The sequence below is a fragment of the Triturus cristatus genome, chromosome 4_2 (genome assembly GCF_964204655.1).
Source record: "Triturus cristatus chromosome 4_2, aTriCri1.1, whole genome shotgun sequence".
In the NCBI taxonomy this organism is placed as follows: domain Eukaryota; kingdom Metazoa; phylum Chordata; class Amphibia; order Caudata; family Salamandridae; genus Triturus; species Triturus cristatus.
The window spans coordinates 867143623-867169466 of NC_140586.1; the positions used below are offsets into that span (position 1 = coordinate 867143623).

The following is a 25844-nucleotide window of genomic DNA, read 5'->3' on the forward strand; positions in this document are numbered from 1 at the left end:
AGGATGTATTTGGCCTTGTTGGATATGTTTTGTGGTGTTGTGTGCCTCGGATTGACTGTCCTTGTGTTTTTTTGGTTTGTCCTGGTTCAGTAGGAGTGTTTTTAGCCTCTGTACGGTGCGTACATGGGCCATGTTGTTGTACAGTGCTGTCCTTTGCTATGGCTTAGTACGACTCGTACATGCCCGATGTTGGGTGAGGGTGCTGGTGTGTGGGCCTGGGGTAGGGTGCGTCCGAACACGGGCAGGGTGTTGGTCCGCACCGTCCATCGGTGGTGGTGTTTCGCACCGTACATACAGGGGGGGCTGGGTGTAGGGTCCGTACATACACGGGTGGGATGGGGGTACGGTCTGTACATACACGGGTGGGGGTACGGTCCGTACATACACGGGTGGGGAGTTGGTACGCTCCATGCATACACGGGTGGGGGTACGCTCCATGCATACACTGTTGGGGGTTCGGCGCGTGCATCCGCGGCCGGGGGGGCGTTTTGCGCGTACCTGCGGGGTCTGTGTTGGAGTGTTCGGCGCGTGTGCGGGCACGTGTCTCCATGCTTCTTATGGGAGTTCGGTCCGTACGGTGTTTTTTCCATACAGTTGTGAAATCGAAAGGACGGGAGTGATCGTACTTGCGCGGTCGGACTTCATTTTTCCGATTCGTACGGTAAATCGTCAGGGGATGTGTTGGACACAATTTCCGACCCGAGGACGTGTGGGGAAATTTTCCGGATGTGATTCGTATGGAGTTTTTCCCATGCGAATCGTACTTGGCAGTTTGTACGCTACTTGTACGATTCGGACGGAAAAAAGTCCAGATTCAATTCGGACGGGGGAAATTTTTCCAGGATCCGAATCGGCACCTATGTAGACGTCTGATGTTCAACGCTGTGTTCCTTCCGGGCATGAAGCCCGACTGATCCAGGTGGACCAGTGACGGAAGGACCGCTATTAGGCATTGGGCGAGAACTTTAGCTAAGATTTTGGCCTCCGCGTTGATCAACGAAATCGGGCGGTATGAACCACACTCTGTCGCTGGCTTCCCGGGTTTCCTAAGTACTACAATGGATGCTAGTCGTAGGTCCGCTGGCAGGAGACCCCTCTCATAGCTTTCTTCAAACATTTCTCGCAGCTGCGGCGTTACCTGCATGGCCGCCACTTTCAGGAATTCTATAGGGATACCATTGGGGCCCATCGCTTTGCCTGATTGGATCTTGCTCATAGCCTGGTGAATCTCCACATCTGTCAAATCCCCCTCCAGTGCTTCCCTGTCTTCTTCCGACAGAACTGGCACGTCACTGTCTGCCAACAATTGGCGGGAGTCTTCAGCGGTGTATGAGGTGGAGGGGGTATACACTTGTTCCAAGTGAGTGGCAAAGGCGTTGGCAATATCTAGCGGGTGAGTAACTTGCGACCCGTCTCCCAAAGTTAGCAGAGGCACCCATCTCTCCCCCTGTTCCCTCCTCTCCAGCCACGCCAATAATTTCCCAGCTCTGTCCCCTATTTCATACAGTGTGTGTGTGGTGTGAAGGAGTTTAGCTTGTAGCTTTTCTCTGGTCAGGGACCGGTACTCTTCCTGTTTAAGCTGCAGTTGGTGTCTAGTGTTGTCCGAGGGGGCCCTATTGTAGTCGTCTTCCAGTCTCTGGAGATCTCCTTCTATCTGGACTATATTTTTTTGCCGTTTTTTAGTGTACCCTACTTGGAGAGCCAGGGCCTGTCCCTTAATCACTGTCTTGAACGCCTCCCAGACCGTTTGTGCCGATGCCACTGAGCCTACGTTTTCCTTAAAGTAATTTTGAGTGCATTTAATTAGGTCCACCTTAGCATCTGGGATCTTCAACAACCCGGGGCTCATGGACAGGGTGGTGCGTGGTTGGCACACAAAAGTTATTAACTCTACTGTCACTGGGGAATGATCTGAGATGCCTCGTGGGAGGGCCCTAGGGTTTCGAAACTGACAAAGAGCTCCGGACTGTGTTAGGAAGTAGTCTATCCGCGAGGAGCTTCTGTGTGCGTTTGAGTAGTATGTAAATTGAACCCCGTCTGGCTGGAGCGCACGCCAAATCTCAACGAGGCCTAAGGCCCCTTCAAACTCTTTCATCTGTGTGTGCGGCGAGTGTCTGGGTGGAAGCCTGTCCCTGCTGTCATTCATTGTCATGTTGAAGTCTCCTCCCATCAGTAACGTACCCAAACGAAGATCTGCCACCACCTTCCCCAAATCTGCCAGCGCTTCTCTGCCCATCGCTGGAGGGAGGTACACCGAGACCACATTTAAGGGCCTGCCCTCCCACTGCACCTCTGCCACCACAAACCTGCCCCTCTAGTCAGCCCAAGTCTGCCTTACCGTGAGTGCTACATTTTTCCTAACTAGGATACCCGTTCCCCGGGACCTAGAACTGAATTCGGAGTGCACTAACAGTTTGTAACCCCATCTTGTAAATGCTTTGCATTTGTTGCCCACCAAGTGCGTCTCCTGGAGAAGCACCACGTCAGGGTCTTGTCTTCTAATGTACTGCTGCACTATTCCCCTCTTAATTTTATCCCCCATGCCATGAACATTCCACGTCATCACCGCAAGTGATATATCCCTCTTAATCGCTGCCATCTGGTGTCTTAGGTGCAAATCCACTCACCCAACCGTCTCCCACACCCGAGCTGTAAGCCATCTGGGGGGAGTTCCCCCAACGTCTCACTGCGTCAACCTCCATGCCTACGTGCAATACTGTTGCAATGGCCCCTTCTCGCCCTGAATTACGTTCGGCTTGGTCCAACCCGGAATATGCTCCCATTTGCTTTTGCCACGTGAACTCAAACAATTCAAATAACCCTGTGTCCCTCCCCTTAACTGCCCTTCCTCCCCCCTCCCTGCTCCCCTGCCCGTGGATTTAGAACTACCCACCCCCAAACTCGACAGAGTGCCTTGTGACCCTCCCATGAAGTTCTAGGGTGTTGGCTAACCGCCGTATCCCCTTCGCTGTGCCATAGTGGTCGTGCTGACTTATAGGATACTGTATACGCACTTCCCCCCGTTTGTTAGATCCACCTACAGGACCCTTAGTGTCAGCGTAGCGGTTCACCAGTAGTTCACAAATGGACCCAGTCTACCCTACCCCTAGGTTCAGTCTTTGCCACCACGCCTTCTCTCCTCCTTCTCGGCCAGGGAGTCAACAACCTCTTCGTCTTGCCGTTCAGTGCCAGTGGGCGTCCGGGCACCTGCCCCACGATCCCGTCGCGCCCCCCCCCCCTTTCCTCCACCCCTACAACCAGTCCCAGGCTTCTTCTGGTGTGGAGAAGAAGTTAGTCCTCCCATCCGCTTCCACTCGCAGTTTCGCAGGAAACCACATAGCATATTTCACCTCACGTTTACGCAGTTCTCGTTTTACTTCCAGAAAACTACGTCTTTGTGCCTGGACCTTTGCGGTGTAGTCGGGGAAGAAGGTGACCACGCTGTTGTCTATCTTCAGTGGAGGAGTGGTCCTGGATGTTTGCAGGATGGTATCTCTGTCCCTAAAGTTGAAGACCCGCACGATAATAGGGCGCGGAGGAGCCCCTGGCTTAAGATGACCCCCCGACACCCTATGCGCCCTTTCAATGGAGAAGTAGTCAGACAGTCTCTTGGGTTGAAGTTGTTTGGTGATCAACTCTTCCACATACAGGTCGGTCGCGGGTCCTTCGGACCATTCCGGAACCCCCAAAATACAAATGTTATTTCTTCGTGCTCTCCCTTCGTATTCGTCCTGCTGTTTCACCATTGAGGCTTGCTGTAATTGCAGTATGTTGACTTGGCGTTGAAGCTGAGATGTGTCCGCCTGCAACTCAGCTGTAGTATCCCCCAGCTGTCTGACTTTGTCATCCATTTTACGGAAGTCTGCGCGGAGCAGGGACACCTCCACTGTCACTGAGTCCATGGACGCGCGGACCCCAGCGATGGCCTCCATGATGTCGTGGAGTGTAGGGTCTGTCTTTGGGGAGGAAACACTGGGCTCGCCTGATGATACCATTTGTTCTGAGTCCCTCTACCCCACTGCCTTGTTCCAGGCATACTTGGCCAATCTGGCCTGGGGGAGGCCTTGGTACCTTTACCACTCGCCATTACCGCTGGTGGGTCGATTTTGCTCTTGCCGCCTGTCCCGGTACTCACCGCCACCTGCCCGGTGGAGGCTGATCCCACCGGCGGCCTGTCGGATTTCCCAGGGGGGCTGCCACTGGTTCTCTTGGCCATGGACCACGAGCGACGAAACTTAATGCCCAGTCCTTAACTGCACCCAATGCCTGCAGGTATTTATCCAATTGCCCCTTTCTCCGGCCGGGGCTCTCCGTCCTCTCTCCCCGCTGGTCTGAACTCTGCCGCGTCCCGAAGATTCCCCCAAGGCAGAAGCAAATCTACAGAGGGAAGGGCTGCATTCACCAAGCCAGCACCCTCCGTTTGGGCCGTCAATTGTGCCGAGCGTCGCCAGCCCTGGTGTCAATAGCAGGAGAGGGGGCGGGGGGAGGGGTGCGGCCCAGCCACCGGCTGCAGCCGGGACCTCGATTTCTGTCACTCCAGGGCTGCTAGCGCCGTACTCCTGTCCGCACTCACCTCCTCCGCCGCAGCCGATTCTGTGCTCCACTGGGTTCGGTCCATGCTCCCTTCGCCGTGTTCCGCTGTACTTCTTCCGCGTCGTGGTGTTCCCAGGCCCTCAGTCCGCACATGGGCTCCGGGGATCACTCGGCGATCTTCCGCGCGGCCGCCATTTCGCGCTCCGCTGCCGCTGCTCCTCCGGGACTGAAGCTCGGGCAGAGCCCATCCGGGCAGCGGGAACACCCAAATTGAGCCGGGGGAAGCAGGCACCTTCTCCCCCTAGCTTGCAGGCTCAGCACTCACTTTAAACAGGATTATGAAGGATTTTTGCGGCGAGGGCGGAGGAGCCTCACTAGGGCGCCGCCATTCTCTTCGGCCGCTAGCCACGCCCTCCTGGATTCCAGTTTCTTGAAGTTCTTGAATTTCTACCTGTACTGTTCAGGAGTGAGCCCGTACCTGAGGCATAAAGCCTCCATCATTTTGGCTTAGGTCAGGGTTCCCGTCCTCTCTAAGGGTGGTAAACATCCCTCCCAGAAGCCTCAAAGTGTTTCTATAGGCCCACCCCCAATGCTTCTCAGGCACCTCATTCATCCTCAGTGCGATCTCATATGACATGAACCGCGTATAAATATCGTCACCCCTTTGGTAATCTCGCACTAAGTCTTTGGGAATGTACACTTTACCCGCTGGCATTGGCTGTGAGCTGCCACCATTTGAACTGGACTCCACCTTTTTACCCTTAATGTCCAGTTCCCTCATGCTTAACTCATGAGCTAAGAGAATCTTTTTCTCTTCCAAGGTGAGAGCGTTCTTGCTCTCCTCTGCTCGCTTTTCACTTTCAATGAGCAGCTTTTTCTCCTCTGCTTGAGCCTTAAGTTTTAAAACCTCCAACTCATGCTCTCGGACCCTGTGGTTCCTCCAGCTCCTCTGGGGAAAAACTCCTCCTGAATGGTTACTACCAGCCCCTGAGGCTGGTCCTTCCACTGGCAAATCCTGTGGACCAAATCCATTCCCTGGGTCATCCTCATCCACCTCACCATCACCTGTCTCCTGAGCCTCTCTGGCTTCCCACCAGGCCCTCAGGGCCGTTTGCAGCTCCTCCTTCTTGGCGCTACTCTCCATGGGACATCCCAAAGCTCTGCAGAATTGCCTCAAATGATCAACATTGTAGGTAAGCAATGCCTCAATGTTGAATTCCAATTCTGCAGCCTCACTGGCTTCTTGACTCCTTTGAGACATGATGTGTGGCTTAAAAGTCGCTCAAAAATAGAACCAAATATCCAAACGCAATATGTGGTTGCGTCGTGGTCTGCGCTAAACTAGCACGCCTCCCCAGGCCACACACGCTTGCGGCTCCCGACCGGAGTCCAAGCCTTATCTGGCGGGGTGCGCTGCCTCGCTCTCTGTCTCTCCCCGCTAGTCGGACGTCCTGCTGGGCGGTCCTGATCACGTTGCGGCTCTGTTGCTAGGCAGCGCTGTAGCCGGATAGGTTACAGCACTGCCTTCTCCGTCGCTGATGATCTTGGGCAGATTCTTTTTGACAAACAATGATCATGATCCCTTTCACCTTGTAGCTTCGATAGCTTCCTTAGCTTCAAGTAATCATTTAGCATGTTGCGGCTCGGGCTATCAGCGGTGATCCTCACTCACAGTCTCACGTACGATGACGGCTCGGGCCACAAACAACAATACATCAGCGTGGACGATGTTTCATGCTGCGGGGTCAATGCGATCATGACACCTTGTGAACAGTACCTCGGACCACACGGCAGTCTCAGGCGTGCAAGAGCACCACGTACACAGCATCGCTGAGACATGGGTCTTAGTTTCAAACATTCCTTTGGCATGTTGTGGCTCGGGCCGCCGGCGGCGATCTTTACTCACAGCCTCAGGTAGGATGACGGCTCGGGCCACAACAGCAAGGCAGCAGCGTGGACGGTATTTCACGCTGCGGGGGCAATACGATCATGGGGCACCTTGTAAACAGTACCACGGACCACACGGCAATCTCAGGCATGCAAGAGCACCACACACACGCCATCTCCGAGACACAGTTGGAAACGTTTGTGTTCCTGAGTTTCCACAACAGGGGACCAGCTCTCCTCAGGCCCTTGGAGACACGCTACTTCAGGACTCAGCTCACAGCAAAGTCCTCACAAGCAGGGGGACACAGCACACAGCAAAGTCCCTTGTTCTCTCCTTAGTCAAACCAGCAAACTGGAGGCCAGCCCCAAAACACACAGCAAGGGCAGTCCTTCTATTCAGTCTCTTCAGCTGTTCTTCCTTGGCAGAGGTTCCTCTTGATCACAAAGTAGGTTTAATCCTTTTTCAGTATGGATTGCAATCTTGATTTCAGGAGTTTCAGTCCAAACCAGTTCTGGGTGCCTTCCTGCCAGGGCACACCTTCTTCCTTTGATAGTGGGGGTCTGGGGCCCAGACGCTCGGTAGGAGGTGGAGCCATCCTTTTGTAGCAGCAACACATCTCTCTTCACATCCAGGGGGCTACACCTCCCCCCAAATCAAATGCAGGCCCAGGCTGTTGCTGTCTCACCTTCTCCTCCCTGGGGTCAGGACACTTCCCAGACCCTGTCATATCTAAACCAAGGCAGGCAATATACAACCAGGCAGAGGCACACAAGATGGTTTAAGACAAGAAACCAGCCACATTTAAAACGTGGTTTCTAAGCACACAATTTAAAAACCATCTTCACAAAAAGATGTGTTAATAAATTATAAGTTCAGGCACACTAAACTCCATCTCTCCATCTTATGCCAATGGGAAGATATGCTGGAACTATGGGATACAGCATTCCCCATTCTGTCCTATGGGCAAGATGGCCTTGCAACAGTGAAAAACGAATTTGGCAGCCTTTCACTGTCAGGACACGGTACACACCTCAGTATATGTCTTACCTTTCACATACACTGCACCCTGCCCAGGGGGGTACAGTGGGCCTACCTTAGGGGTGTCTGAGGTGCATAAAATGGGAAGGTAAGGCCTGGCAAGTGGGTGCACTTGTCAGGACAACAAGGCAGTTAACAAACTGTGTGCAGGCACTGCAGAGGCAGACCTGAGATCTCTCTTTAGGGCTACTTGTGTGGGTGGCACAATTAGTGCTGCAGGCCCACTAAGAGAATTTGCATTACCAGCCCTGGCACACATAGTGCACTTTACTAGGGACTTTACTAGTAAGGCAAACATACCAATTATGGACAACCAATTACCATAACACTTTATACAGGGAGCACTTGCACTTTGACACTGATCAGCAGTGACAAAGTGCCTAAAGCATCTAAGCCAGTAAAACGAAATCCATCACAGCATCAAAAATAAAGGAGGAAGAGGCAAAAAGTCAGGGGTAACCATGCCAAGAAATGCCAGGTCTAACAGCAGTGCTGCAAGCCTTCTAGTTGAGCTGCCCTAGTGGTTGGGAACATCCAATCAACACCCATGAAACACCCCTTCCACGCAGAGTAAGGCGTTGCCTTACTCCACATTTACAATGCCATGAAAAGCCACGCAGGGTGGCTTTACGTGGCCTTGTATATATGGGCCTGCACACTGTACCTCCGGAGCATCACAAAAGTGACGCTCCAAAAGCGTAAAATGGCCGCCATGGCATTGTAAATACGCCCCAGACAATGTTGAGCAGACGCCAGGACCCAAACCTCGCTCCCCAGTTTCTTGGTGGGCCATTAGGTCACTGCTAAATCCTTTGCAATGCTCATTCAAGTGTGCTTTACTATTCCTCCATGGCAACATAGCGACTGTACTCACCATGTAATTGTGACCATTGGCAAATTCACGGATGAGGGGGTTCTTGGGTACACCCGGGAGTTGTCTTCCCCAAAGCAGGCATGGTTAAATCCTGTGGTACGTTTTCACTCGGCAGACAGGTAGATTTCATGGTTGAATAACCCAGAGGTGATCGTTCGTTAGTTGGGCAATGGGTGTTTACCTTTTTCTCCTCAACCCTTCATTCCCTCATCAGCATTCTGTGATAAAAAGTGAGTAGGAGGGGCCTACGTTAGTAACCAATGACTACCGTGCAAGGAGGAGGAAGAATGCTAGAAGCTCAGGGTCATATTTCCCAAAGAATGCCGGAGCGCGACGTTAAGCCAAAATAGTTAATGCCGCGATGCGCCGTTTTGAAAACGCAGGGATGCACAGTATTTACAACAATCAGTTGTACTGAACTCAGCTGCCTAGTGCCAGCACAGGCACCCTTGCACTATAGTTGAAGAGTGCCTGCGCAGAGGGAATGATTTTTTATTTGAAGGAAGTGTCCGTTCCTGCACATAAACAATCCAGAATGGTGATTTGTAACTTCTATGCGTGCAGCAGTGTGCAGCACACATGGAAGTTGAAATTCGTCATTTTTTCTATTATTGTTTATGAACACCTTCCTGCACATAAACAAAATAACTAGGAGAAAAAAATAATTTCTCCTCGTCTCACCATGTTAAAACCAGTTTTTCCCTGGTCTTAATTTTGGCAGTGCCTCCTATTTACGCCACCCTTGTAAATAGGGGGCAGAGTCAAAATCAATGGGTGTTGCAGTGGAACGATTACAAGTGGTGTTTTCCTCTTTCTATGTGTGCTGCATAATGCAGCACACACAGAAAAAAAGGAAAAATGAGGCGAAATAGAGGTATTTCACCTCGTTGCACCCGAAGGAATCTGACGCATTCCCAGGTTGACAAATCCTTGTAAATCTGGCAATGTGTCAGGTTCCATGTATGTGGTGTGGGAACACACACAGCATCATCCATGGAACGCCCTTTTTACACAGAGTGCTGCGTGAAAGGGGGCCATATTTACAAGGCCATGGAAAGCCACGCAGGGTGTCTTTACGTGGCCTTGTGATTCTGGGCAGGCACACTGTGCCGCCGGTGCATAAAAAAAAGTGATGCACAGGTGGCGCAATGGGCTTGTAAATAAGCCCCGACATATATTTGTTAGTCTAACGTGTAATGCGTGGCACTTGGCAGGGATGCTAACTCTGCTCGGTTTCAGATCTTCTCCACTTGAGGAAGAATCTTTAAACCTGGCTGTTTTCTCTGTCGCTGTTTCACTGAGCCCAGGGACGTTGTCGGCATTTCCTCAGCGCCGGGGCACCCTTCTAAGTAATCGCTGCGCTTTACAAATGGAAAAATATCATTATTGTCATTAACAATGATAATAATAATCGTCGTCATAATAAAGGGAAGGCTTTTACCTGTCAGAACCGGTTACTTTTGACAGATCGCATGCACGTTTAACAGCTTCAGGTGTCAGTGTACACACAGAGTAGGCCTGACGTCATGTTTTCACTGCCACTGTAGTCAGGGTCAATGGAATGAAGTGATTATGAAGCTGCTGCGTTTTCCGCATAATTATAGATTTGCCACGCAATCTATCATCTGATGCATAATCTGCAGATTTGAATCCACAAAAATGTTCAACAGTTACTAAAAACGCAGCAACACATGTTGCAGCACAGTGGAAGGCTTTTTGCAGAAGTTGACTGGTCCCTTTCTGTGGCGTTTTGCTACATTTGGGTGTTAAACTGGTACTAATGAGGTGCAACCAATGCACAGGCAGCGTTAGCAGGTGTAAAATTGATTAAATAAATGAAGAAATACTTTCCCAAAATGGTCCGCCTTATGCTGCATAATCTGCCTTTTTATCCGCATATTTTACTCAACCCTGCTGCATAATTTGGCCCTCTACCACAGCATAATTCCTATTGCTCTGACTGTAGTGGGTGGCACAATAGGTGCTGTAGGCCACAAGTGACTCTTAACTGACAGGCCCTGGGTACAGTTTGTACACAATATACAGAAGATTTATAAGTAATTATTGCCAATTAGGAATTTACCTATTCAACCCGGTTTTGAGTTGAAGCACAGTACTTTAAATGTTAAATGTTGTAGACTTGTAAAGCGCACAGCTGCCCCAGCAACGGGGCGTCCCAGCACTGTAGACCGCTGGGGAACCTGTCCTGGCTATCCCTGTGAGATGGTCCCTTTCTGAGTATCTCCAAGGTGAAACCAGGCATCCCCGGCGTCTGTGGGGGGCTGTTGTAGAGATGAGGCAAGCTTAATGCCCAGAGTTGCCGAGTGTGTTCCTGGTTAGAGTAGGTACCGAGGCGAGAATTATCGAGCCTGTTTTGACCCTGGTCCACGACCCTGCCACGTCGGGAATTGAACCCTGGTCCCTGGCCGATTCTCTGCTTACGGGTCTGCCGCCTCTAACTAGTGAGCCACACCTCTCTACAATGGTTTGAAGGAGTAAAGTACTGAGGGGCATATTTACAAGCCCCGTGCTTTGCCGGTACGTTACCTTTTCCCCATTTTAAAAGCGATGCACCTGCGGCGCAATGGGTTTGTAAATAAGGTCCTACAGTCCATAAAAATAGGGTTGTGTGAAAAGGCAAAAAATCCAGGGTGAACAGGCATAACATTTCCTACAGGTTTTATCTCCTGCATTCCACATATTGCGTGAAAGTGCAAGCTTTGCCAGACAAAATGGCCTATTTACAAGGGGGTTGCGAAACCGAAGCGTCACGTTTTACGACGCTCCGGTTGTGCAATGCCCTGCTCCATATTTACAAAGCGATGCTAAGCCACTTTGCGAACTTTTAGGCCACGTTGTAAATATTGTGATGTTTCACACAGGTATCTGCGTGAAAGGGCCGTGCAATGGGTGTTGCTCTGGACGTTCCACCGCAACACCCATTGGTTTTTGGCGCTGCTCCAGATTTACAAGGATGTGTAAATCTGAGGCAGCGCCAAAAACTAACGCCACTAAAAGCAGGCGTTATCTTTTCTCCTCATGTTTGTTATTTCTATATGTGCTGCAGCAGTACACATAGAAGGAGCAAATCGCCTTTAATGATTGTTTATGTGCACGAAGGTGTCCCTTCCTGCACATAAACACTCATCTCTGCAACACAGACACCCTTTCACGGGTTTCATTGCGTGGGGAAGCGCCGCCTGGCCATCTGCTGCACTCACCCTGCCGGTTTCTGACATAGAAGGTGTACTGTGCATGACACTTCCCTTGGAGGGCGAAACATCTGCAGAGAAGCAACTGGTTGAAACCTGTGGAAAGTAAACAGGACATAGAGAAGTGTTTCCATTCACATTCTGACATTTGATTATTCTTTTAATCTCTGAGCAGTTTTATAAGTAAAAAAACACATATTTGAAATAACATGTGGTATGTGGTTGTTTTTTCCCTTTATTGTTTTTATCTTATTTTTAACACTGCTTTATAACCATTACAGTTCAAATTCTACAAATTTTGCAAATGGGCGACTATTCACCTGAGAGTCACTATATCAGATTTTTTTATAAACACTATTAGATCCCCGTATTGACTAAAGTCCTCCAAAAATATCATAATTTTTTTCATCGACTACCATATGAAATTAAACTAAATTGAAGAAGCGATTGGACATAGAACAAGTTTTGTGTCTACACCCTTTGGGTACTAATTGAACTCTTATGACTAATAGCGCGACTATATCTACAGAGTTCACGTCGATGAATGTAACCTGTTTCAAACAAGTATCACAAGAAATGAAGCCATTAAAGAATAATTAATGAGAACAGTGGTCGAAGTGGGCGGGATCGACAGGGCACGGCATGCCCCATCTTCTATAATTCATTAGATCCCGTGCCCCTACTTTTCTCATTTTAATAATGCGTCCCAGGACTGCAGAAATCGGCAAGGCCTGCAGAGAAGCCTCGTCGTTCCCGCCGTTCGGGGACGGGCGGCGTGCAGAGAAGGAAAAGGACTCTGGGCCATATTATCAAGCACGGCAATAAAATTATCGCCGCTTTAGCGGCAGAAACCTGGCGCTAAAGCGGCAATAATGGGCTTGATAATATGCCGCAGAGAATTCCAATAGAAGCCCATGTTGACACCAGAACCTGGGCTTCTATTGGAATTCTCTATTGGAATTCTCAAGGGCATATTATCAAGCCCATTATCGCCGCTTTAGTGGCAGTTCTATGCTGCTAAAGGGGCGATAATTTTAACGCCGTTTCTTGATAATATGCCCCTCTGTCTTTTCTTTCTTGCCAGAGAAGGCAAGGACAGTGTCCACTTCTGCTCCGTCGCTGGCAGCTGATCCCCCCTCCCTTTCTTCCTCTTGAAAACCGTGACTTCAAGAAAGGGTTCTCACCCTCTCTTTCCTCCTTTCGTGTATTTGTTCCCCTGTGAAATGGATCCAAAAAAGAAAAATACTTTTGCTGCAAGTGTTGTCTTTTTCTGACATTATTCTGTTCCAGAGTACAGCTTTAAGACGTAGAGAAATAAAAAGTTCAAAATATGAAAAATAAAGAAAAAACTAAATAAAGCATGACAGTGTTCACAAAGCGGCCAGATTGAGTTTCCCAGTGAAGCGCTACTTTTGTTTTATCTTTTCTTTGAACAGCATTGTTTTCCCTGAATGAGTAAGTAAGTGCACCATTCCTGGAGATACTGCAATGCCCGATTGATGGGTGGATTGGAAAACAAAATGCGTACCGCGGCTCGGTGTTCATGGATGTGGTCTTTTTACCATACTGCTTGCGTTTTGTAAGGACATAAGCAATGAACATTGAAGCGGGTCCCTTCCGGGCCCTGTAGTCATGTCCTTAACTTTTCAGGCACAATCACTCACTGATTTCTGAATAGTGAGTGTAAATGCATTAAGTTAACCATGTTGTTCCTGCTTACATTTCACATGCTTAACTTAATCTTTCATTCCCTATGAGTGTTTGCTTTTTTCAGGATGTTGTTACTTTTTTTAGGCCGCATATTGCTCTTGTCTAGTGCGTAATTTGAACTGAGTCACATCCAGGTATTTATAGCAGGGCATAACTGGGTTGTAGTTGAAGGCCATGCAAGTTTCTCTCAGTGGGGCAGTATGGTGTTCAGTGGGGGAGAGGATGTGGCACTATGGTCAGAGCTGCCGAATTGGAATTGGGGAGCACATTCCCATGCTAGGCGTAAGAAGGCCCCACAAGACCATAGAAGCCCCTTAGCACCAGCAGGTTTACCCTAGTGGGGGGAAGTGTGGGTTAACCTTGGAGGCCTGTCCCCTCCAATCCATACTGAAGTTCACCTCTAGTGTTGCAGGCAGGCTTATGAAGCAGCACACCCTGGAGCGAGGTCACAGGACCCTTGAGAAGTGCCAGCTCTAGGGCGGTATGACCGGTGTGTTCCCACCGGGTGTTGACTTTCGGTGGCCCTTTGTCTTCTGTAACATTTCCTATACAGTGATTTACACGCATATTATTGATTGTCTCTTTGTAGAGTGTGTGATGTAAAGTGCTCTGAAACCCTACACTGGTATGAGTGGCGCTGTAAATCAAATTAAATGCATCTGAGAGATTGTGGTTATGGAGACATTCGGGCCACTGTTAAAGGATGGAATTGAGGGAATCCGTGGCGGAGGTGGTCCTTGGGGGTGCACCAACAAACATTGTTGCACAGGGCGCCACCAGCGCTAAAGCCGGCCCTGCCCTTGAGGCCAGCCCGCCTCACCCATTGGTACCTCCATTGGCCTTGTTTCAGCAGTAGCAGCTGCAACTCACCAGGGATTGGGAAAGCAGGATTTTCACGCACACCAAACTATGTTCGCAAACTACACATTTTCTCTGCTTCATGCTCAAGCACTTTTAAGACATGCTGCCTGCTTTGGGGCCACTGGAATTATGCAGCAAAAGAAGACAAAATTACGCCGCATTGTTGACTAGATTATGCAGCAAAAAAAGGCTGCAACATAATGCAGTATATTTTCTGACACTTTATTATTTTGACATTTTTACACATGCTAACAGTCCCTGGAAAGATTTTGCCTTTTTAGTACCAGTGTAACATACAAATGCAGCAGTGAGAACGGTGATCAGTCAATCTTTGCAAAGGGCCGTCCTTCGCAGCAACACAAGTCACATTTTTTTAGTAATTTTTGATCCGTTTGAGCTACAAACAATTTATTAGCTAAAATTGTCAGATTATGTTGCAGATGTTGTATTATATGGCAAATATGCAGAGCCATAATTATTTAGAAAACTTTTGCAAACTAGGATATTTTTCCCATTTATGTTTGAACTGCTCTTGTGGAAAAAGGGAGAAGTGCTGATGACAGAAACTCCATGGACCAGTGACAAATGGTTTGTGCTTCCACTTTTAAGCGTATTTGGGGCATTCTGTGATTGGAAACATATCCCACTTAGTGATTGCATTTTAATGTCAGTAACTCATATAAAACCTTAAATAATTATGTGTATCGATTTATTGAATTAAATAACATAATAAGCTGTAACTGGTCAGTGAAATGTCAAACAAATACTAAAAATTGGGATGTTTTGCGCATTCTGGCCACACCTCTGACTCCGCCCACTGATCCAGTTCCCGGGTTTTTCTCGCCCTCTGATTCTCCACCCACAGTTCCCCTACTGTTTTTTACCCCACTTCGACCACTGAATGAGAAGCGTATTATGCTTTGCTGCAGGCGCTGGGATCGCCATGTTTGCAATGCATTATGGGCAGCCAGATGTTCATTCAGTCTCTCTCACATTGCACGGGAAGTGCTTTCCTTACAGCATCGCTCAAGGAAAATAAACACAAAATAGACGCGGTCGCATCACATGGTTGAAGTTAGATTCTTATTCGGCTAGCATATTGAATAATTCAGCTCATTCTTATTTTATCGGACTATGCATCACCATACTATGAAAATGTTGTTTTTCAATCAAAACACATAGCACTATTTTACCCATTAGGATTTAGTATGAAAGCTTTCCACCAAAACATGGCACAACTTTGCAGCACAAAAAAGTTATATTCATCTTATGAAATGGAGCACTCTTTTAGAAGGCCTGTAAGTAGGTTCTCTGAGCCACTCATAATTTGTGGCACCATATGCATAGCTCGCAAACAAACACCGATTGAAAACAAGAGGGTCCTGAGGAAAATTTTAAAGACCACCCGGGATTTATTCCCCAAACTAACAATACGAAATCCCTGGGTCTACACTATTTACTATTAATGAATGTGTTCACAACTACATGACAAATAAAGACAAACACAGATACCAACATGGAAAAAGTTGGGCATTTCCCTTTTTAGGATAAAATCCCTCACTCACCAAAAGGTGACATGCTTCATCATAGGGACTCTCCTCTCAAAGGAAAAACCTAGTTCTTTTGAGGGCTACAACCCTCTCATTGAGAGGGAAGCTCAGGGTTGTTTTGTAACAACGAGGATAAACGAAATCCTCATATGAAGAGCAATAAGATTTTCCATGGTGGTATCTGTGTTTGTCTTTATTTGTCATGTAGTTGTGAACACATTCTTTAATAGTAAATAGTGTAGACCCAGGGATTTCGTACTGTACCATATGCATAGCTGCCAAGGTTTCAGATTGCTATGTGTGACATTGTCATAAATACAGTGTAATTATGAGTGACATTTCAGCGACTATGAGTGACACTTGCTCACAAGCAATATAAAGCAATGAAGAGGAGGGAAACATAAATATCAGAAATTACACCAATTTGAGCAACAAGAAAGGCTAAGTTAACTGCTTCAAAGCATAAGAAATAATTATTAAGGGGCCGATTCACAGAACTAACTTAAGACAAAATCCTAAACTTACTACTTTTGGTATTCACAGAAGTTAGGATTTTGTCTTAAGTTTGTCTTAAGACAAACTTAAGACAGACTTAAGACAGACTTAAGACAGATTTAAGACAAACTTAGGACAAATTTAAGACAAAATTCTAACTTAAGTCTGTCTTAAGTCTGTCTTAAGTTTGTCTTAAGACTGTCTTAAGTCTGTCTTAAGTCTGTCTTAAGTTTGTCTTAAGTCTGTCTTAAGTTTGTCTTAAGACAAACTTAAGACAAAATCCTAACTTATGTGAATACCAAAAGTAGTAAGTTTAGTATTTTGTCTTAAGTTAGTTATGTGAATCGGGCCCTAAATAACTCATTTATCAGACTGTGGCCAAAATTGCCGAAAATAGATCACGCAGTCTCGAAGACGTTCATAATTTATTATAATCAGATGAGTGACTGGCAGACTCACTCTATTGTCGCCGACCACATGAGCTGTATGCAGGGCTGCATTAGAAAGTGGAGCGTGGGAGGCACTCTTTCACAGCCAGGCTGATATCATAGTCTCACTGACCTGGCACTTTCAGAACACTTTCTTTTGAGGAAGGCGACGAGCCAGCTCTGCGGTAAAGATTATGCTCAGTCCTGATGGCACACACGCTGTGATGCATTTGTGGATTAGGATTTGCACATTTACTATTATTCCAAAAAAAGGTACTGGCACAGGCCTTCACTTTCGCCCACCTCTGCAGTTTCGACCACAGTAATTGCCATGTTTTTTCTGTCATGTTTTACTTTTCTAGCCAGATTAGCGTTTTAACCAAATGCATATTAAATTTTTGTGCTAGTCATTTCACTTGTAACACTGAAACACTGAGCTGCCCTGCGCCTGCAGATTTACTGTGTCTCAAATGATCAGATCATGATAATCTCTGCAGTGTGTGCGGTGCGCTCCACGCTGTGACAAGTTACAACTGATGAGAGCGTACTGAGAGGGGCATCTGAGGAAATAAATTATTGTGTGTGAAATGGATGCGTGCGCTGACCGCGGCGCTGTGTGTGACAACATAAACTACTACACCTGTATCACGGCTCTGCCTGGCGCGCAGCATTTGGCCAAAGTACACTTACTTTTTTAATGAACTTCACAGAGACTGCTGTGTGTCTCTGCGTCCTGGTTGGTCCGGCGGCTGCGGCGTAAGCCGCACTGGGATCCGTGCAGCCACACAGCACAGCACACTGTATAATGCAGTCTTCTGCCAGCAGCAGCTGACTGACTCACTCCCCGCCCAGAGGGCCGCACTTCTTAGTTCACGCCCACGGTAATCATCACTACGATGTTGATGGCGCCTCTGGTGATGCGCCGTGGCCGGCGGTCATGAAAGAGTCAAGTCAAGTGAGTGACTAGTCAAGTCATTCGATGCTGGCTGCCTCCCGCTGGTCCAACACTGGTTTTATTGGGCAGACAGCAGCGCACCACTACCAGGACTCGTCAACTGTTGAATCCCTCACCGCTTCTCTGACCTGCCTACCACCTTACCTCACTTCCTCTTGGCTCCTCCAGGACGTGACGAGGCATGAGGTCACATCCAATCCCGGGGCTCCCCACGGTGCCACAGCTCACTTTGCCACTGGATTCAAGCAAGCCTGGCTGAAGACGGCTGAAATGCCAGAAACCGGTCCTAGGAAGCTTGTTTCTGGTCCAGGGAAGGCATGGCTTGGCAGTTCGGGCTGGACTGTTCCCATGAGGCACAGGGTCAGACTGATTTGCATATGGCCATGTCTGAACTGGGGTGGCAGAGTAGGCTAAAGAACGGTGATGGATCAAACCCAGATCTGTTGACGGGGTGTGAGTGTTTGATTGGTTCTGATGCTCTGTCCATCACCACCCCCTTTTGTACCGCTTTGAAGGCCGCGTCGCGGCAGGAAATTAAATGCAGCCAGGCAGCAGGGGAGGCAGATTGTAACATTGTAGAACTCTGACTCCAGAGCTGAGCAGTCAGATCTTTAACTATTAATTTACAGAGCCAGAGCGCTGCTGGCAACGCAAGTCTGTGGGAAGCAGCAGAGCCGGCGCACAGAATGCTACAGGCGCTGGCACCGCCACGTAGCCAGTTTCAGACTGGCATGATTAGAAATGCGCAACAATGCATTCCAGTGCGGTGATGTGGAACACCACACTGAAATGCGTTAGTGTCACACCCGATGCGTGATACTTGGCAGGTATGATTATGGGGCGCGCTGACCACAAGGCATCCCTAAGGACCTCATCCCTAAGGACTTCTTACTGACTAAGTGATCATACTTTTCCTATAGCAATTTCACATTGGCTCACAACCATTTTAACCCCTTCACTGCTAGGCCTTTTCCACCCCGTGCTAAGCCTTTTTTTGGCTATTTGGGGTAGTTCGCGCTTAGGTCCCTGTAGCGTTTTGACCACATAAGGTATCCACGTCAAATTTGCGTCCTTTTCTTCCAACATCATGGGGATTCTAAAGGTACCCAGGGTCTGTGGATTTCCCTGGAGGAGACCCAGAAATTAGCCAAAATACAGGTAAATTTTATTTTTGGGGGGAAAAATGGGGAAAAAGGGCTAAAGATTATAGCGACTGGTTTTTTCCTGCAAATGGTATCAACAAAGAGGTTGTGGTGCTGAAATCACCATCTTCCCATCTTTCAGGGACAAGCAGACTTTTGTCAGAAAACCAAAATGTTTTGCACAGTTTTGGCATTTTCCTGAGACACAGCCTATTTTTGTTATTTGTTGTGCTTTCAACCTACTTCCAGTTAATGGTAGAAATGAGTGCGAAAGCAATAATGGATCCTGGAAAGCTATACATTTTAGAAAAGTAGACAACTTAGTGAATTCAATAAAGGGTCATTTGTGTTGATTCTTCAAGGTTTCTTTATAGAAACTAACACTTGAATAAAGGAAAAATTAAAAATTAGTTGAAAAAAACCCGCCATTTGTGTCAATGTTTTCACCTGTAACACCTTCTAATTATGACAGCTGTTTGAAAGCAATATACCGTTACATCGGCTGGACCTTTCTGGTTGCGGGGATTTATAGGACTGGTAGGTTCACCAAGAACCTGACGAACCCTGAGCCAATAACTGAGCAGCATCTTGCAATGGTTTTTTATTATGTACCGGGTATAGAACAATTATTTGTGATAATATATACATGGAAAAATCGGTATGAAAGACACCTATGTATTTCTGAAATTGGAACAAAATATAGAGTTTAGAAACAGTAGATGTTTGCACATTTCCAAAATTGTGAGTACCCATACTAGCATGAGAATTATAGGTCAATTTTCAAAATGACTTATTTTTTACACATTGGTGCCGATTACGATCCGGTAAAAACCGGGTACGAACCGTCGGTCGGAGCGTTTTCCCCGTCCGACTCGTACCCGGTCGTAAAACTTTACAAACATGGATTTACGATTCGCACGGAAACACCATTTCCACACGAATCGTAAAAAACACCGACTGACGAAAATATACATACGAATGTGATCCGGGAATGCTGCGACGTGACGTCGGGACGCTTTCAGGCAGCGTTTCACGACCCAGGAATTACGATTCGAACCGACAGCAGTCCGGACGGCAATATTTTCACGGCACCCAAAAAGTGCCGCAAAAGCGAAGTACGCCGCGAATCGACCAGAGTAGGTGGCCCGGTACGCACCGTACCCCCCCCCAGCCCCCGTAGGTACGCACCGTACCCCCCCCCAGCCCCCGTAGGTACACGCCGACCCCCCCCAGCCCCCGTAGGTACGCGCCGACCCCCCCCCCAGCCCCCATAGGTACGCGCCGACCCCCCCCAGCCCCCGTAGGTACGCGCCGACCCCCCCCAGCCCCCGTAGGTACGCGCCGAACCCCCCTGTATGTACACCCGTGTACGTGTCGAACCCCCGTGTACGTTCGAGTCGAACCCCCCCGTGTACGTTCGAGTCGAACCCCCCCGTGTACGTTCGAGTCGAACCCCCATGTACGTTCGAGTCGAACCCCCCCGTGTACGTTCGAGTCGAACCCCCGTGTACGTTCGAGTCGTACCCCCACCCGTGTATGTACGGTGCGTACCCCCCGTGTACGTACGAGTCAAACCCCCCCGTGTACGTTCGAGTCGAACCCCCCCGTGTACGTTCGAGTCGTACCCCCACCCGTGTATGTACGGTGCGTACCCCCAGCGCGTACATACACGGGTGGGGGTACGACTCGAACGTACACGGGGGGGGTTCGACTCGAACGTACACGGGGGGTTCGACTCGAACGTACACGGGGGGTACGCACCGTACATACACGGGTGGGGGTACGACTCGAACGTACACGGGGGGTTCGACTCGAACGTACACGGGGGGGTTCGACACGTACACGGGTGTACATACAGGGGGGTTCGGCGCGTACCTACGGGGGCTGGGGGGGGGGGTTGGCGCGTACCTACAGGGGCTGGGGGGGGTCGGCGCGTACCTACGGGGGCTGGGGGGGGGTCGGCGCGTACCTACGGGGGCTGGGGGGGTACGGTGCGTACCTACGGGGGCTGGGGGGGGGTCAGGGCGTACCTACGGGGGCTGGGGGGGGTCGGCGCGTATGCGGGCACGTCTCCATGGTTGCTGTGGGAGTTCGGTGCGGACGGTGATTTTTCCATCCGGTTGTGACCTCGGACGCACGGGATGGATCGTGATTCCTCGGTCGGACTTCACCTTTCACGTTTGTACGGTAATTCGTACGAGGACGTGTCGGACACATTTTCCGACCCGAGGACGTGTGGGGAATGATTCCCAATGCGGTTCGTATGGACTTTTTACCATGCGAATCGTGATTGCCAGTTCGTACGGCACTTGTACGATTCGTACGGTAAAAAGACCGGATACGAGTCGCACGGGGATATTTTTTACCGGATCGTGATCGGCACCATTGTCTTTCATTTGGAAGGCAGAAATAATTCAAAAGTCAATAGGTAATAACAGTTGCTCTACAATTCTGTGTTACTCTAAGTTTCTGGATAAAAATGGTACCTCACTTGTGTGGGTAGGCCTAGCGCCCCCGACAGGAAACGGCACAAAACGCAAAGTGGACACACTTTATTTTACAGTGAAAACTGGTCATTTTTTGGGAAAGTGCCTAGCTGTAGAGTTTGAACCCTAGCTCTGTCGGCACCTAGGAAAACCTATACATTTTTGAAGACTAGACACCCAGGGTAATCCAGGATGGGGTGACTTGACTGGCTCTCACTAGGTTCTGTTACCCGGAATCCCTTGCAAACATAAAACTTTGGCAATAAAAACACATTTTCCTCACATTTCTGTGGTGGAACGCTCTGGAATCTGCGTGGATCCACAAAATTCTACCCACCCCCGTTCCCCCAAAGTCTTACGAGAAACATTGTACCTCACTTGTGTGGGTAGGCCTAGGGCCCGCGACAGGAAACGGCCCAAAACGCAACGTGGACACACCACATTTTCACAGTGAAAACAACCCCTTTTTTTTGCATTTTTCTTCAAGTTCCAATTGGTGATTCACCACGCTTAGCTTCCGATTTGCACATTGTTTTTAGCCTTGTTTGGAGCTGGTTTTACCAACTGGTTCTTCTACCCTTCTTTTCTGATATAGAGATGAACTAATACGGAGCACTCTATGCCCGATGTACAGAATACAAAAGAATCGCATTATTTTACAAGGACCGGCAGATTTATCGAGAATCGGTTTTTCCACTTCTTCATGAGTCAGTATCCTCCTAAGGGGCATATTATCAAGGACGGCGTTAAAATTATCGCCGCTTTAGCGTCAGGAAACTGCAGCTAAAAGCGGCGATAAAGGGCTTGATAATATGCCTTTGAGAATTCCAATAGAAGCCCATGTTCTGGCGTGAACATGGACTTCTATTGGAATATTATCAAGCCCATTATCGCCGCTTTAGCGGCAGTTTCCTGCTGCTAAAGCAGCGATAATTTTAACGCCGTTCCTTGATAATATGCCCCTATGTAAGTACATTGACTAAGCCCACCTCAACGATTAACTACATGGGTAAAGATCCTTAAATCCAATTCTGAACCTGCACATTTTCTTGGCAGGTGATTGCTCCCGCTTGCCTTATTGGAGCCTACGCACCCACACCTTGACCCGTCAGGCTCAATCGATGGGCCACCTATGGTAATTAACTTTTTTGGGACCTAGGCCCACTGTTTAGTCTTGATTCACTTCGTTTTTAGGAATTCCCAAGTTTTTAAAGCTTTCATATTCTATACCGAGGTAACCCCCCACCGCCTTCTCACACTTTTTTCCTGCGGAAGACCCCGGCATAAGGGACACAATAACCTACTACTCTTCAGGGGTCGTAGCATCAACATTAACCATATCAGCCAGTTTGACCAACAGCGATTTATCACTGTGATTTTGTTTGAAACTATGGCTATATAACGTTTGGATATATTGTGAAGAATTTGGCTGCAAATATGAGCCCTCTTGTTTTGTAAATATCTGATTTTGTGAATTGTACACTGTCTCACTCACTCCCTTATCCTCACCTCAATCACTATACGCCCACCCTTTCCTGGAGCACTGTTTCGAAATGTGCTAACAAATGCTTCGAAATACTGTTATGTTCAGTGTGATTAAACAACACTGCACTGTCATAATATTATGGGTTTTTCATTTTTCTTTTCAAACTCTGTGAAATTCTTCTATGTGCATTAACCTGTTTACTGGGACCACTGTTCCAATGTACTGACATATACCCAGGTCCCAGTGACGTATCTGGGTTTACCCTTCTAGGTAACATACAGTTGCTTGACAATCAGCTCACTTTTCAGTGTGGGCAGCTTTGAGAACTTGCTCTAAGGTATGTAGCTTCCTCATCATTAAATTAATTGAATTTTCCGTGCTTCACCACAATATCCTGTCTCTCAAAAAATTAATCGATGGTTTCACCTGCTCTCTGGTGTTCTTGACTGAATAGGTATCTTTCATAATCTACATTTGGCACTGGATTAAACTTGACATTCAAGGCTATTTTCATCGCACATCACATCGTCATCTTGTGGTATCTTTTTTATGGCTTCTTTTACTCCTCCACCACCAATATTCTTCAGATACTTGATTATCTTTATATTGTCTTTTTCATCTATTCCATTTATGAAATCTTCAAAAGTCTCTATCCAAGCAATCCATCTGTCACCCAATATTGTGCTTTATGGAAGTAGCAAATGCTGATGGTGGTTTTAAGAATGCAGCAGCAGTATACCTATTGGTGGACAGTAGTGGTCTTCCAGGCGTTTCTTGGTGAACATATTCATTTTTTTTGTTTAAATCTGTTTTATTGACATTTAAGGGACATTACTGTTGGAAGGATATTGAGTATAACATGTGTATCAATGACACCATTTGTTCAGGATCAAGTTTACCCCCAACATTCAATCCATTTCCCCACGGGTAGAGGTTACAACATAATAACTGCGTGGTTCTATTAGCATGTTGTACAAAGTCCTTTCAGATCAGTCAGCATGGACTTGTGAACAGATGCTATGTTCAAGAACAGGCAAACTCAAACCAACAACAACAGCAGCTTTGACAAATAGTTACGTAGTTAACTCTCTCACTGCTCCCCTGCACCCCCCTCGTCCCGTTGCATGTCTTCAAGCTGACAGTTACCTCTACTCACTGTGCTGCGGCTATGCCCTCCCTGGGCGTTGGGTAGTGCGTGTGTATGTACATGGTTTTACAGTTGTCTACCTGCATTTCCCTCATTGCTCACTACAGGCTTGTGTCTCCCTCTCTCAGACTGTCCCTCCGGGCTATCCACCTCCGTCTGCTGTAAGGTCTGGAGTAGTCCCTCCCACTGGGCCGCCACGGGCTCCTTCCGTATCCCCAGCGTTTCTTCCCTTAGGATGGCTATGCCCTCTGCTTTGGCCCATGCTAAGAGCGAGTGTCTCCATGCACGTATATGCGGCGGATCCTGTGCCTTCCATCGCTTAGTTAGAAGCCGCTTGGCGAACACTAGTCCCAAGTAGAGGAACCTAGATGTTACCTTAGCGGTCAGGGCCCTACGAAAATGGTGCAATAAGTAAACAGTCCATTCAAAGGGTATGCTGCGGCCTGTCATGTGCGTAACAGTCCACTGACTGCGTAACAACATGCGAAAAGCCTATGGCAGCTCCACAGCATGTGTATCAGATCAGCCCCTGGTTCGGCACACCGGGGCATGCTGCGTCCATATGGTAGAAGTACTTGTTGATCATCTCGTGTGTAAGATATGCTCTGTGGACTATGAGCAATTGGATCTGTCTGAACCTCATGTTTCTGGGTACACGCACTGGGCTCTTTATTATCTTTTCCCATTACCTGTCCGCTAGCTGCTGCCCTAGATCTGTTTCCCATTTGCGGCAAAGTGGATCCAGGCTAATCGCTGCATGTGTGCAGAGTGATGCCGCGAACCAGCGAACCAGATGTCTGCCTCACCCCATGACGTGGAGGTACTGTATTGTGAGGTGTTGGCTCGGTTCTGTAGTCATGTCCCCCCAGCTAGCAGTCAGTGTCTCAACCAGCGAGCGGTGTCTCAGGAATTGCCCCTTGGCAACCCCATGTCTTCTACTAGGGACTCAACTGGCAGGAGCGTACCATCTCGGTACAGATCTCCCAAGGTTTGTATGTTGGCTTCCCGCCATTCCATGAGTGCGAGCGATGTCAGTAACCCGGGTCCACATGGGGAGCCTTCCAGCGGTATGGCCGGCGCATAGGGGACTAGTCTTCTGGTGCGATAGAGACTTCGGCGGTAGCATTTGTACACCACTGCTAGGAGGAGCGGCGTCGGTGTTGCGGTCTTAGTGGCTGGGTGGAAAAGTCTGGTAAGTTGCTTCAAGGAGTGGGGAGGTAGAGTGGTCACGGTGTCTTCCCGGCCCCTATCCGCCAGCCAGCGGGCTATCCACTGTAGCTGTGCAGGCAGATAGTAGTGCTCAAAACAAGGTACAGCAAGACCCCCCTGGTTGGTGGGTAGGTACAGCTTAGCCAGTGCCAGCCTATGTCTAGCTTTCCCCTAGAAAAAGTCCCTAAGCAATTTAGTGAGTGTTGCAAAGAAGGTCGCCGGAACATATATGGGTAGATTTGCAAAGTAATACAGGAGACGGGGAAGAATCACCATCTTAGATAGCGCCACCCTGCCAGTGACCATTAGCGGGAGTGAGTTCCAAAAGCGTAGTTGTGACTTTATTGCTGTTAGGGCCTTTCCTAGGTTGCCATCAAATAGGTCTGCCGGTTGACGATATATCTGGATTCCCAGGTATCGAAAGGTGTCCTCCCTCCATTGCACCTTTGTGCTGCTTAAAGTATAGCCCGGGTCTCGACCTCCGTCTCCGAATGCATGAATACAAGACTTGCTAGCATTCACTCTGAGTCCCGAGATGACAGCAAAGTCACGTAGTGTAAAGGCCAGTTGGGGTGGAATTTTGTCTATGTCTCTCACGTAAACCAGTAGGTCGTCTGCGTATAGCGACACTTGGTGCACCGCATCACCCATGGGTATACCATCTCCCAGTGGTGCACACAGTGAAGCCGCTAGAGGCTCCATTGCTAGTGCAAACAGGAGGGGTGACAGCGGGCACCTCTGCCTGGTGCCTCTGCATATTATTATAGCGTTAGAAATGTATGGCCCCCGCCGTACTCTGACTTTGGGATTTTTGTATAACAGGTCAACCA

The 25844-nt window shown here is 48.4% G+C and overlaps 1 protein-coding gene across 2 annotated transcripts in view; it reads right to left on the minus strand.

Annotated features, from left to right (window-relative positions):
• LOC146835281 (uncharacterized) overlaps window positions 1–25844 on the minus strand; it is a 226414-nt gene that overhangs the window by 193395 nt on the left and 7175 nt on the right. For both annotated transcript variants that reach the window (XM_085602860.1, XM_085602862.1), the window contains exon 2: window positions 11555–11641. In XM_085602860.1, coding sequence (XP_085458986.1) covers window positions 11555–11641 — 87 coding nt within the window. The remainder of the gene's footprint in view (window positions 1–11554; window positions 11642–25844) is intronic.